Raw genomic sequence first — 13,089 nt, forward strand, 5'->3', positions numbered from 1 at the left:
ATCCGTAAAAAAGCTTTTACGTGATTTTGTTCGTCATTTAAATTTTCTTCTCGATTTCTTTTAATGTTTTGGATTTCGACCAAGAGTTGAAAAAACTTTTTCGGAGGGGGCGGAGAAATCGTTAAAAATCCAAAGTTTGAGCATTTCGAAAAAAATTGGAGTATATGTCAGAGGAATCACGGTTTGGGAACCTACATTTGTTTTGTTAAGAATAGAATCAAAACGAAGTAAATATTCAAATTCTAGTGAGGGTAAAATAGCTATTTTTTTTTTAGAAGTTTTAGACCTCGAATATGAATGAAGATAGCACAAATCGTTTTGTCATAAAAACTGCATCATACATACTTGTCTAAAACCCTAATCCAAATATTTGACCTCACTTGACCTGACCTTGCGCTGAACTTGACCAAATAAGGTCCAACTGATCTTGGTAAACTCAAAAGCCCCCTTCCCGGATTGTGACGGTAGGAATTGTAATGTAAATGACCCGGCCCTGACCGGGTCTAGGAGTAGGAACCACTCAGTGTCAGCGGGCACAGTCATGCAAGTACGTCTACAGGCACAGCCAATCACCTGCGGTACTGCCCCCCTCTGCTGGGACGCCTACAGCGAGTCACCTGCGGTACTGCCCTCCCCCCTCTGCTGGGACGCCTACAGCGAGTCACCTGCGGTACTGCCCTCCCCCCGTGCTGGCACGCCTACAGCGAGTCACCTACCCCCCCCCCCCCTCCCCCCGGCGCAGCTGCTCGGAATCGAAGTGGGACGGGCACGACGCTATCTCGGGATTTCCTCCATTTAAACAGTTTGAACGGCACCCCCGGCCCGTGGAAGCGGCTCGGCCATTCGGGACCTCGACTCAGACGGGGAGACAGGTCCGGCCCGCAGCGCCCGCTCGTCCCCCGCTCCCCGCTCCCTCTCTCCAGCTCCCCGCCCCCTCTCTCCAGCTCCCCGCCCCCTCTCTCCAGCTCGGCGGCACCATGGTGGCTGCCCTCCGTCCGTGTGCGCTGCTGGCGGCACTGGCCGTCAGCGGCGCGCTGGCCGCCTTCGACCCGTACGTGGCGGGCCCGTACACGGCCGGCCACCTGCTCATCGGCGCCGCCTCGCAGACCGGGCTGCCGACCGACGTCAGTGTCTACGTGCCGGACGGCGCGGCCGGCAACTTCCCCGTCATCATATTCCTCACAGAGTTCCAGGGTAAGGAGATGACGGCCACCGCCAGGCGCCACCCGACGCGCGGCCGGTGAGCTCACCTGCGGCCGTCTGCAGTCACGGTATATCAGCTGGTTTGTCACCGTCTGGTCACGGTAGCAGCTGGTTTGTCACCGTCTGGTCACGGCATCAGCTGGTTTGTCACCGTCTGGTCACGGCATCAGCTGGTTTGTCACCGTCTGGTCACGGTATATCAGCTGGTTTGTCACCGTCTGGTCACGGTAGCAGCTGGTTTGTCACCGTCTGGTCACGGTCATTGTTTGAGTTCAGCACAGCAGACTGTCTGAAGTCTGACCTCAGCAGCGTATGCTGTGCTGAACTCAGCAGCGTGTGCTGTGCTGAACTCAGTAGCGTCTGCTGTGCTGAGCTGGCCCCAGGCTTGTTTTATGCGCTACCAAAAGAAATTTAGAATATATCTTAAAGTGCATAATAGCCGTTTTCACGACGGCCATCTGGTACACATTTGGTGCACATCTGGTGCAGATCAGGTGCAGAGTTGGTCAAATCAGGTTCAGTGTGTCTGTTAGAAGCTATCAGCTAGGGTTGCACTAATTTCTTATATGCCTGCTTTGTCATATTATCAGACAGTATCATCGATTAAACACTGAAATAAATTCATAAAATAAAGAATTTGCTGTAAAAGAAATTAGGTGCAGATTTGGTCAAATCAGGTGTAAATCAGTGTAAAAATCAGGTGCAAATTTGGTCAAATCGGGCTATCCGGCGAATGCACCTGATTTGACCAAATCTGCATCTAATTTCTTTTCACGACGGGCTATCCGGCGAATGCACCTGATTTGACCAAATCTGCACCTAATTTCTTTTACAGCAATTATTTTCATTTTATGAATCTAGTTAGTTCAGTGTTTTAATCGATGATGCTCTCTGATAATATGACCAAGCAGGCACATAAGCAATTAGTGCAACCCTAGCTGATAGCTGCTAAGGGACACACTGAACCTGATTTGACCAAATCTGCACCTAATCTGTACCAGATGTGCACCAAATGTGTACCAGATGGCCGTCGTGAAAATGGCATAATATCGACTTTAAGCAATCAGAATCTAAATGACCAGAGCGACTTGAAAAACATTTGTCGTTTGTGTAATGTTCATGTATAGTATATCCAGCTTACCTTTCCATCTAAGACTAAATCACTGCAATAACTCACCTCCCTTTCTATAAAGACAAAGTAACTGACTGTCCTGCTCGGCGCAGACACAGTAAACTGAGCTTCCTATACGCCGAGATATCCCTTTAGCATTATCCTAGCCGTGCAGGAAACATTGCACGTGATCTTTCCTGCACTGTTTTCCGGCACGGGTTGATGACCTACAGTTCTAGTGATCTTATAATAAAATACTTTAAAAAAGGTGATGTAAATAAGAACATTGCGAGTTTGTGAATGGATAGCGAAACGACGTATATAGGAAACATCTTACTGAACTTGCTTTGGAATAAAAATGGAAACCTCGATCTTCTGATTGTCCTGCCCCTGCCCCCCGGCGCAGACACGGTGCCGGCCGAGATCCAGGAGGTGATGCTGCAGCGGGTGGCCTCTCACGGGTTCCTGGTGATCACGCCCTGGTCGCTGACCGAGTCCGGCGGGCCCACCGAGCGAGCCATCAAGCTAGTAGATGTCATGGCCTGGATCCACAGCACGCTGCCCGACTACATCACCCAGAACGGCTTCCCGGGCGCGGTGCCCGACTTCGAGGTCAGTGGGTAACGGGTAACGGGTGACGGGTCAGTGGGTGACGGGTCAATGGGTAACGGGTTACGGGTGGGGGTCAGTGGGTGACGGGTCAATGGGTGATCGGCCACTAAAATGGCACGGTGGGAAACTTTTGGACAGTGCAGTGTCCACTACGTAGATTAGGATTTTTGGTATTGGTGGTATAGTCTATCTCCTTACCTTACAGCTTAAGAATATGGACTAATGTGGGTGTCTCTCCAATCTCCATAGTATTGGTGAGAAACTGGTCAATGCACCCGCGCCCCTTTGGGGAGGGGGGGGGGGCGAAACGGCATTCTTTTTTGTTTACGTCTATATCTCGCAAATGGTTTGCAGATATCGTCACCACACTTTTAGGTCACTTTTTAGCACCAATTTTACACCTTGTGGCCATTTTTTTCAGAGGCGATACTTTGGCCACAAATGACGTAAGAGTGACGTCATGTTCTGCCATTTTCGACCCCAAAAAAGTGTTGCGGGAAGAGCTTGCACACCTGCAGATTTGAGGAGACACTTTTTTTACCGAAACGTGTAGAATTTGCAGGGCTTCCAAACTGCTTTCTGGGATAAGAAAAAAGTAATTTTAATCCGAAATGTCGAGAAATCAATTTGAGATATAAACCCTGTGAATGCTCATTTTTTTCTCCAAATTTTGATAAACTGAATGAATATTTTGGAACTCAAGTTCCACCAACGACACACCAAATTTGAGATCGACAGCTCCATTTTTGGCAAGGTAATAGCGAAAGAAATCAAATATGATGACGTAATTTTTTTATTCAGGCCTCCCTCCAACGGGCACTTGTGTCCCATTTACAGGAGGGCTCCTCCTCCTCCTGGCCCTTGTTCCCCCACCCCCCAGGCTACGGCTGAAGTGGGAGCCTACCCCACACCTGGTGACACAGCCGGGGACGACGCCCGCGGAACGGGCGGAACCGGGAATCGAACCCGAACCCGGCACCGCCCGCACCGCGGGTCGACGCCTTAACCCGCGAGTTGCTGGGGGGGGGGGGGCGTTAAACGCCCCCACTTTTTTCGCCGGGCCATAGCATAAAAACGGCGCGCCGCAGGCGCGCCAAATTTTGGGTACCTGTAGGGAATTGATTGAAGCTTATTGTGACAAAGTTTCAAAAAAATCGGTCGGAAAAATTTTTGAGATATCGAGGTTTTAGTGACGTCATGATTTCTGAGTTTTCGACCAAAAACGGCATATGTTCAAAAATTCATATAAAATCACAGAATAGACATACAGACATGCCGTAAACGCCATTAGACTGCCAATACCATGAACAATCAAATGGCTATCTTCGATTGTTGATTATCGTTCCGCATTTTCCAAAATCTTGAAGTGAATCTTGGCAATTTCTCGTGACTACTTCACGACCATGATACATGCATTTCTTAAATTGAACTTTTTTAGCCAAACACGTACACATATGGTAAAATGAATGTCACCATCGTGTTCTACGCCCCAAATTACCCATAAAACATGTGTCACAGGCTGCGAATATCAGTTTTGATTTTCGGGAATATGTGCCTGCCCGGTTGACCTGACCTTGACCCTGACCTATGCCTGACTGACCCCTACATGGAGCTGACACTCTTGTAGGCCTTATATGATGGATTGTGCACCGTTTTGACAGAGTTTATGACGAGAGGCGCCCTTTGCGAAGTCCTGAAGTCCATGCTACTGAAAGCCCGATTTCAGGTGTTTGACCTGACCTTGACCTGACCTGTGACCTCAAAATTCAACTTTTAAGTACTCATCTGAAGCGTCTCGTCGCGTTCTTTCGTTTGCCGCCTCGTGCGTTTCGCTGCGCCTATTGGTTCTCGAGTTATCGGCTGGGGGCGTTTAACGCCCCCCCCCCCCCCAGCAAACGGTGGGTGGCGAAATACCCCAGCAACTGCCGGGTTAACCGACTGCGCCACCAGGGCCGCATTATTATTTTTGAAGCTCAATTTTAAGGCGTTCTATGTAGATCATGTAGTATATAGAACAATGAGCACTATTGGATTCCCCGTGACGAGTTGCATCGAAATAGATACCGTTTTATGCAAAATATCAATTTTTAGATTGGATCTTTTTTGACCCGGTCTTGACCTGACCTTGCCCTTGACCGACTCCCCCCCCCCCTCCCCGCCGAACGGGTGGTAGGGTCTCGGAATAGCCAACGGGGTGAGAGATAAGTTTAACCCTCGCCGGCACAGGCCATTTTGCGTCCTTCGACGGCACAAGGGGGGAGGGGGGTTGGTACGACCCCCCTTGCGTTTGGCCCCTTATCAAGCTAGAGCTTCGCAGAAAAAACGAGCGTGTTGCCCGTCACGAGAGGAAGCCGATGATACCCAATTTTAAGGTCCTAGGTCATCGGGTGACCTTCCAGGTCAGGTCAATGACCCGAAAACCGGGAAAATCGGGACCTGTTAGAAAGTCGTAAAGTGGGGCTGCTATGTGGTTTTCCGGGGTGCTGATCACGAATATTGTGCTAGTTTTGATCACAGATGATGTCTTTAAGCATTTAGACCAGGTCGGGCCAGGTCAGGTCAGGTCAACCGGTAGGGGTTGTGACGGGTACAGGTTTGTAACATGTTACGAAGGCACCAAAACTACTTCGTAAATGTTCAGATGGTTGCTAAATTCGAATTCAGCTGCAAAAAGTAGCCTAGAAACATGTAAAACTCGAAAAAGTGAACCGAGGTCACCCGAGGACACCAAAGGTCAATGACCTGACCTGACCTTCAGGTGACCTTGACACCCACCCTAATGTATGGGAGCAACATCAAATCACATGTTTGAACGTTTGAAACCACGAAAAGCTTGCAAACGCGCGGCTAATGCGAGCCGACATACGCCGAATCGCGATTCCGGCCAAACATGGTCTCGGAAAAGAGGTCACAGGTCAAAGATCATTTGGGTCAGGGTCATGAAATTTTCAGGGTAGGTGTGAAATGGATTAATGCGAGGGTACTGAAAGTTTCGTCGCGATCGGCCGCTTTTTGCATGAGTTATTCGTGAAAAACCTTAGGGGGGGTTGCATCAACCCCCCTGTGCCGGCGAGGGTTAAAGTATCCACTTAGGTGAGGGGCTTAGTTTGATGAATCATTTTTGAAAAGACGGATCACTGTAAAGGCGACGAAGCTGCTCTAGCAGCTCGGGGTGTGACTTACTAAAAACAGTCTGTTTGCTGAGGTGACTTGCCACCATTTACCCAAACCACCTAATCGCACCCTCCCACCCAAACACACGCGGAATTCCCGATAGCTATCAATGCGAACAGGCTTCGGTCACGTGAATACGCACTGATAAGAGTGTGTGAAATGACGAGTCACCTCGACTCCTTATAGCGGTGCGGAGCCGGTGGCTAGGAAATCCGAGCATTAATCTCGTTCAACCGCATAACTAAAACAAATATGGTCAATACTACACTTTATCGCTAGAAAGAAAAGGGGCTTGTATATAGGGTATATAGGGTTGTATATAGGGTATACTTGTATCTTTTGCCAATAAAACATATTAGCCGTTTTCAAGACGGATAATCTGGCGAATGCACCTATTTTGACAAAATCTGCACCTAATCTCTTTTACAACAAATAGCCTCATATCATTAACCCGCGCCCCACTGGGGTCTGCGTATAACGCGCCCTACTGGGGGGGGGGGGCTTTTCATAGCCCCCCCTCCTAACTCCGAAACTACTAGGCTGATCAAAATTCAAACGGTGTATGATAGCCCCGGAAAAACTGTCGAACGAAACCTAATTTCATTGACTTCGAGGTCACCGATGACGTCACAGGTCAGGTCAAAGTAAAAATTATTAGCATTTTGGCTTGTTCACATTTTGGGCTCTGGCCGCCGTCCTACAAGTCAGATGAGGCTCATTTTTGGTTTACACACTCGTGAACAGATGCTTTAGATACCCTGAGGGTACCAAACTTGTACTTCGATTTTCAGGTCAGAGTCAGGTCATCACAGGTCCCGGAAATATTGTGTCATGCGTCGGTCACGTGAGACATGTTTTATGGTCCATTTAGGCCATAGATTTCGAATTTGATGTCGTTTGTGTCATTCGGGGTAATTTTTAGTTGAATTTAGCTTAGGTCAGGACGTCACTTTCAGGTCAAAAAAGGTCAGATTTTGAAGTTAAAACTTTTCAACAAAAACGGTGTCTATTGGATGCAGTTTGAGCCCAGGAGCACGATGGTGGTATTTGTTTTGGTGTACGATGTCAAATACGTACTGAAAAATTAATTTGAAAAATTTATATCTGTGATTTTTTTTTGCAATCATGCGTATAACTTGGCCATTTTTGAAGCTATTCAGCTAAAACTTGCTAGAGTAAGTCAAAAGTATGTGTTCTATCACACATATTCCGTTTTTCGAAAGTCAAAAAGTTTTTGAAAAAAATATATAAATATACATTTTGAATTATATTATATATGATTTTCGAAAATTTCCAAATTTTGAGAATTCGAGATAGCAGTTTGATAGTGCAGTCTATTTTGAGTCCTCTCATGCAAAGAAATTGGATCTTAGCCTAAAACCTGAGCTCTTGGGAGCAATTGCCGTGGTTCAATGTTTTGCGTCGAAATCGGCCGAACATGACTTCACTCTGACGTTCTTTCCAGCTGACCTATGGCAGCTACGAAGTTCATATTTTGACACAAAGTTTCAAATTGATGCAGCCGAAGGAACTAAAAGTTTGGCGTTGATACGTCAAGCGGTTTGGAAGTTATTGCAGAAAAACGGGAGGGGGCTATGAATAGCCCCCCCGTGGGGCGCGGGCTAATTTATTTCAGTGTTTTAATAAAAATAATGAAAAATAAATTATATAGTATCTCTGCACCAAAACTGATGACTGTTAAGAAACACATGGAACCTCATTTCACCAAATCTACACCAAATCTGCACCTAATCTGCACCAAATGGCCGTGAAAGCGGCTATTATGAAGTTGGAAATGAATAACAATGGCAAATGGCATTGAGCTATGCAAGTTACTTCCTTCACAACGTACGAGCAGACAAATATGGTAATATAGATGCGAATAAATAGATTTGCTACAAACACCTGCTTTCATTTACAATTAGACGTACTTATCGCTGTCCAATACGAATCACTTTACGCATATCTCGCTGCTTTTTTGTGCATGTATGTAGGTGTCGTCATCTATTTCGGAAAAGTAAATTTCAAGCGGAATCTTGTGTTCTTTTACGGGGGGAGAGGGGGGCGTCATTTTGAGAGCTCACACCCCAACCATGCAACGCTCTCTCGGGCAGGAACTTTTTGAATCAACAAATGATATACCAAGACATTTCTGAAGGAAGGTAGGTACGTCGTCCACTCCAGAAGTTTTGAGACTGGCCTCGTAAAATCCATATGAACAGTGCTAGATACTTGTTGTTCTCACAAGTCCTTACCACAGTTGTTATAAACGTACTTGCGTAATTTTGTTTTTCTACGTTGCAAAAGACGGCAACGGCGTCACCCTGAACATGGCAACTCGCACGCGGCTTGTCACAGTGACCAGTGTAGAGCACAGTCAGGTTGTTCATGTGAAGACAACTTGGAGGGTCGCTGTGCAATAAAATTTTGGGATTAGCTTGGCAAAAATGCCCGAGAAACATAGCAAATTGGCTCTCAAGTGACTTGAGACGAAAGCTGGATGTATTTTTACCATCATGAGACCAAGAGACAAAAGGTCCAATGAAAGCACACTGTCTCCTTTAGACCCAATAAAGACAGACAGCGCAGGTCCCCTGGGAAGCTCAAATTAATCCCTTACTTAGAACAAAAAGGCAAAAACTTCATAACCTGGGTCCCCTACACGGCCAGATTGTCAACAAGGAATGATTCGTGAAGGTTGTGAGGGAGTTGAGAAAGAGATTTCGCCGCAAAAGGTCGGAACTCTTCAACTCTGGCCAGGGGCTCCTGCACCAGGGCAGCGCACACACCCACAAGTCCACCATGGAGACGAACTATCTGACACAGATGTGCGTCAAAACCGTCCGTATCCCTTCCCACAGTCCTGATCTGGCCCCCTGGCTTCTGGATGTTCCCCAGACTGACAGGGAAGCTCAGGGGCCGTCTTTCGGAGGATGTGGAGGAGATGAGTGAGGCTGTGACAGAGGCCCTGGGCACCTTCACTTTGAAGGCCTATCAGCAGGCCTTCAGGCAGTGACAGGAGCGCTAAAGCAGGTGCATTGGACTCGGGAAGTTCCATTTCGAGAGTCATACAAGTTTCATGCTTCTCTGAAACAGACAACTGTCTCTACTGAAAAAGTCTGAAAACTTCTGGAGTGCACCACGTATATGTATGGAAAGCTCCGTGCTGCCGATAGTGGGCCCGCTCTGCTGACGCTGCTGATAGTGGGCCCGCTGACGGCTGACGCCGCCGATGCTCGGCCCGCTCTGCTGACGTTGCCGCCCCGGCGTGTGTTCCCAGCGCACCACGCTGCTGGCCCACTCGGCTGGCTCGCACGTAGCCGTCAGCTACCTGGAGGGCTTCTGCGAGCAGGAGACCAGCGTCAAAAGCCTCATCCTGATGAGCCCCGTGGACGGCTTCGATCCGTTCGGCATCGTGGACGAGTTCTGCATCGTGCCTGGTCAGCGAGTCAACTTCACACTGCCGGCGCTAGTGCTCACCGCCGGACTGGACGCCGAAAAAGGTCAGCGAACGAACCCAGAGCCGGCTGCAGGTGGGGGGGGGGGGGGGGGGGAGAGCGAGAGAGAGAGAGAGAGAGGGGGGAGGGTCGTGTCGAGTTTACTGATGCAATGGACGCAATAGAGATGAATGGACGACAAGACTGTTTTTAGCACTGCTGGACTTTTACGGAGGGAAAGATGGTTTTACCGCTCGCGTATTCTCCAAGTGTGTTACACGAGTATCCCGACCAACTAGCGCCATCTCTCGGGTGACGTCACAATGATGTCACATGCTGAACTGTATGATACAAGCAGAAGGGCTTTAGCCCCCAAAATCCCCGCCCAGGATCCGCCCCTGCTATGACGTCACCCGAGAGGCCACGCTTTTGATCGGGATACTCGTGTTATACACTGATCGGAATACGCTACCCGTTCCGGGCCGGTGCTGGACGCGACCTGGCCGCGGGGTTTTAAACACCTCCCCCCACTCCTAACTCGGCTCCTGTGCCTCCTTACCGAAGGTTTGTGGTCAGAAAGTAAAACACTTTTGTTAGAATTGTATTTTTCTAGTGAAAAACAAACTTGAGTTCTCTGACAATGTCGGTGGCACACGGGAAGCGGCATTCGAAAGGGCACGGCTCGCTGTGTAGTTGTAAGTACTTAGAGTGCTCTGATCCTCAGGCTCTCTGCTGAATCCTGGGGCTCTGATGCTCAGGCTCTCTGCTGAGCCCTGGGGCTCTGATCCTCAGGCTCGCTGCTGTACCCGGCCCGGCTGAACCCTGGGGCTCTGATCCTCAGGCTCGCTGCTGTACCCGGCCTGCGCTCCTGCCGACCTGAGTAACGACCGCTTCTACAACGCCTTCTACGCCCCGCGCTGGCAGATCAACGCCACCCAGTACGGGCACGGCGACTTTCTGGACGACGAGTTCTGGGCGCTCATCAAGGTGGGGAGCCGCACACAGAGAGTTAGGTGGGGAGCCGCACACAGAGTTAGGCGGGGAGCCGCACACAGAGTTAGGTGGGGAGCCGCACACAGAGTTAGCTGGGGAGCCCCACACAGAGTTAGGCGGGGAGCTGCATACAGCGTTAGGTGGGGAGTCGCACAGATAGTTAGGTGCAGGGAGCCGCACACAAAGTTAAGTGGGGAGCAGCACAGAGGACGTTAAACAGTGCTGCCTTCTTCATATGCACTACCAGCTAAAGGTCCACAAAGATACTTGAATCTAGTACTGTTGCTGCATCCCATGAGATAAAGAACCGAATCAATGTTCCTTTTGATGCCGTAAAAGCGCTGGGATGCCATTCTTATGTCTATGTGACTGGTGACGGACCGATGACGTGGCTCAGGACACCAAATTCTGCGCCTTCTGTTCGGAGGAGGACTGCGCTAACCGCGCCGGCTACCGCGACTACCAGGCCGGCCAGATCGTCTCCTTCGCGATGGGTGAGTTTATGTCTGTCCGTCTGCTTGTTTTTGGAATTGCTGTTTTGCATGAGTCAGCCTGAGCTGTGTCAGCCTGGTGGGTCAGCCTCAGTGTAAACTCATCGATATGCTATTCTTGATTATCAGTGGGGATGGTAGCTTTCTAAAAGAATCTCTTTCAACCGGGTTTCACCGGTGGTTTATTAGAATGCCAGGAAAAAATATTGAACTAAGCCCATCTAGCAATCTTAAGTTCAATAGCTTACAATCTAGACATCAGAGATGTATTGAGTAGTTTGATAAATGCAAACAACTGCAATCCGCTACAATGGCAGCAAATGCAATCATTTGACTCAATTGATACTGCTAGAAACAGGCTGCTAGAAAGATCTATTGGTACCTACCTTGACGGAGCGAGGACTAGTTGATTCGAAATAGATACATACATAGACTGTGACATTTCTCCTCTAAAGTCGGTGGACGTGGCTGCCCTCCCAGTTGAGTGTGTCTCTCCTCTGTGGCTGTGTACCCTGTGCACTGCCGCGGTGTCTGCTGTGATTGCCAGCCTCGACGGACCCGGCCGGCCACTGCGACCAGCTGCAGTACATCGAAGACCCGGCGCTGATGCCCGTGGCCACCGTTATCAGAAACAACCGGCCCGCCGACGTGTGCAGCCGGTTCATGGCCGGCTGCGCCCGGCCCTAGGCGGACTGACCAGCGGCCGCGCCCGGCCCTAGGCGGACTGACCAGTGCAGAGGCCGAGGGCGGCCCTAGGCGGACTGTCCAGTTCTGCGCCCGGCCCTAGGCGGACTGTCCAGTGCAGAGGCCGAGGGCGGCCCTAGGCGGACTGTCCAGTGCAGAGGCCGAGGGCGGCCCTAGGCGGACTGTCCAGTTCTGCGCCCGGCCCTAGGCGGACTGTCCAGTTCTGCGCCCGGCCCTAGGCGGACTGTCCAGTGCAGAGGCCGAGGGCGGCCCTAGGCGGACTGTCCAGTGCAGAGGCCGAGGGCGGCCCTAGGCGGACTGTCCAGTTCTGCGCCCGGCCCTAGGCGGACTGTCCAGTGCAGAGGCCGAGGGCGGCCCTAGGCGGACTGACCAGTGCAGAGGCCGAGGGCGGCCCTAGGCGGACTGTCCAGTTCTGCGCCCGGCCCTAGGCGGACTGTCCAGTGCAGAGGCCGAGGGCGGCCCTAGGCGGACTGTCCAGTGCAGAGGCCGAGGGCGGCCCTAGGCGGACTGACCAGCGGCCGCGCCCGGCCCTAGGCGGACTGTCCAGTTCTGCGCCCGGCCCTAGGCGGACTGTCCAGTGCAGAGGCCGAGGGCGGCCTGTGTAACCGTGCCACGCTGTCCAGGCCCTAGGCGGCCCGTGCAGCGGCTACAGGGCGGCCAGACCGTGTCGGCCCCTAGCGATGTTTAACGCGTTATCACTGAATGAAAACAGAAGGGCTCCGTGCGAGCCGAAAGGTCGCCGTTATATATGACTTGTTGCCAAGTGTGTCTAGCATATTGCCCGAGTGCAGTTTCGTTTTCAGCGTTACCATGTGTGAGGAACTGGAAGATAACGAGCGGTCGTCAGTGCGTTTCCCCATTGCATCATAGGGCGTCTCTTGGTGACCATGTCTTCACGGTTGGGGTGGTTGGCCCGTGCAGTTCGGCTGGTTCGCCGGTGGTGGTGGAACTCGGCCGGATAGTGACGGTAGCGCGTCACTTCCGTCACCTGTGCAGTCACGTGGCGGCCGTATGTCAGGTGGCTGGCGCCGCGGTGTGGGTGGGGTGTGTGGCGCCTCCCGCACGGTGTCGGCCCGACCCCAGCTGGCCGGATCCCAGGGCCGGTAGCTGCTCTGGGCCGACTGGCGCGTGCCCCCACCCCTGGGGAGGGGAGGGGCAGCGTGGACAGCCAGGGTGTGGCTGAGAAAACCGGCACTGCACTGCTGCTGAGTGCTGAGAGTGTGGACATGTGTCACGCGGTGAGCTGTGACACATGTCACAGTTTGTGATATGGCATTTAAGGATAAACTTAATAAAAAATGACGATGCGCGGTGTTGTTTGTGCAACATGAATGCACACATTGCACAACCAATTAAAACGATT

General features: G+C 50.8%; 1 protein-coding gene across 3 annotated transcripts; it reads left to right on the forward strand.

Annotated features, from left to right (window-relative positions):
- Positions 1-848: 848 nt before the first annotated feature.
- LOC122390104 (chlorophyllase-2-like) lies at positions 849-13,035 on the forward strand. Of its 3 annotated transcripts, none has more exons than XR_006258088.1 (7): positions 849-1,194; positions 2,721-2,926; positions 9,381-9,603; positions 10,379-10,524; positions 10,928-11,024; positions 11,569-11,808; positions 11,883-12,174. XR_006258088.1 is itself a non-coding variant. In XM_043382765.1 (7 exons), the coding sequence occupies exons 1-6, from the start codon at positions 978-980 to the stop codon at positions 11,706-11,708; spliced, it is 1,029 nt and encodes a 342-aa protein (XP_043238700.1). In that variant the 5' UTR covers positions 849-977; the 3' UTR covers positions 12,292-13,035. The 3 variants fall into 3 exon arrangements, 2 of the variants coding, with proteins under 2 accessions (XP_043238700.1, XP_043238699.1); XM_043382765.1 differs by lacking the exon at positions 11,883-12,174 and adding an exon at positions 12,292-13,035 and having other exon boundaries at positions 11,569-11,708; XM_043382764.1 differs by having other exon boundaries at positions 11,569-11,708; positions 11,778-12,174.
- The last annotated feature ends 54 nt before the right edge of the window (positions 13,036-13,089 follow it).

Source organism: Amphibalanus amphitrite, unplaced genomic scaffold (assembly GCF_019059575.1).
Source record: "Amphibalanus amphitrite isolate SeventyFive unplaced genomic scaffold, NRLGWU_Aamphi_draft 000382F_arrow, whole genome shotgun sequence".
NCBI lineage: Eukaryota > Metazoa > Arthropoda > Thecostraca > Balanomorpha > Balanidae > Amphibalanus > Amphibalanus amphitrite.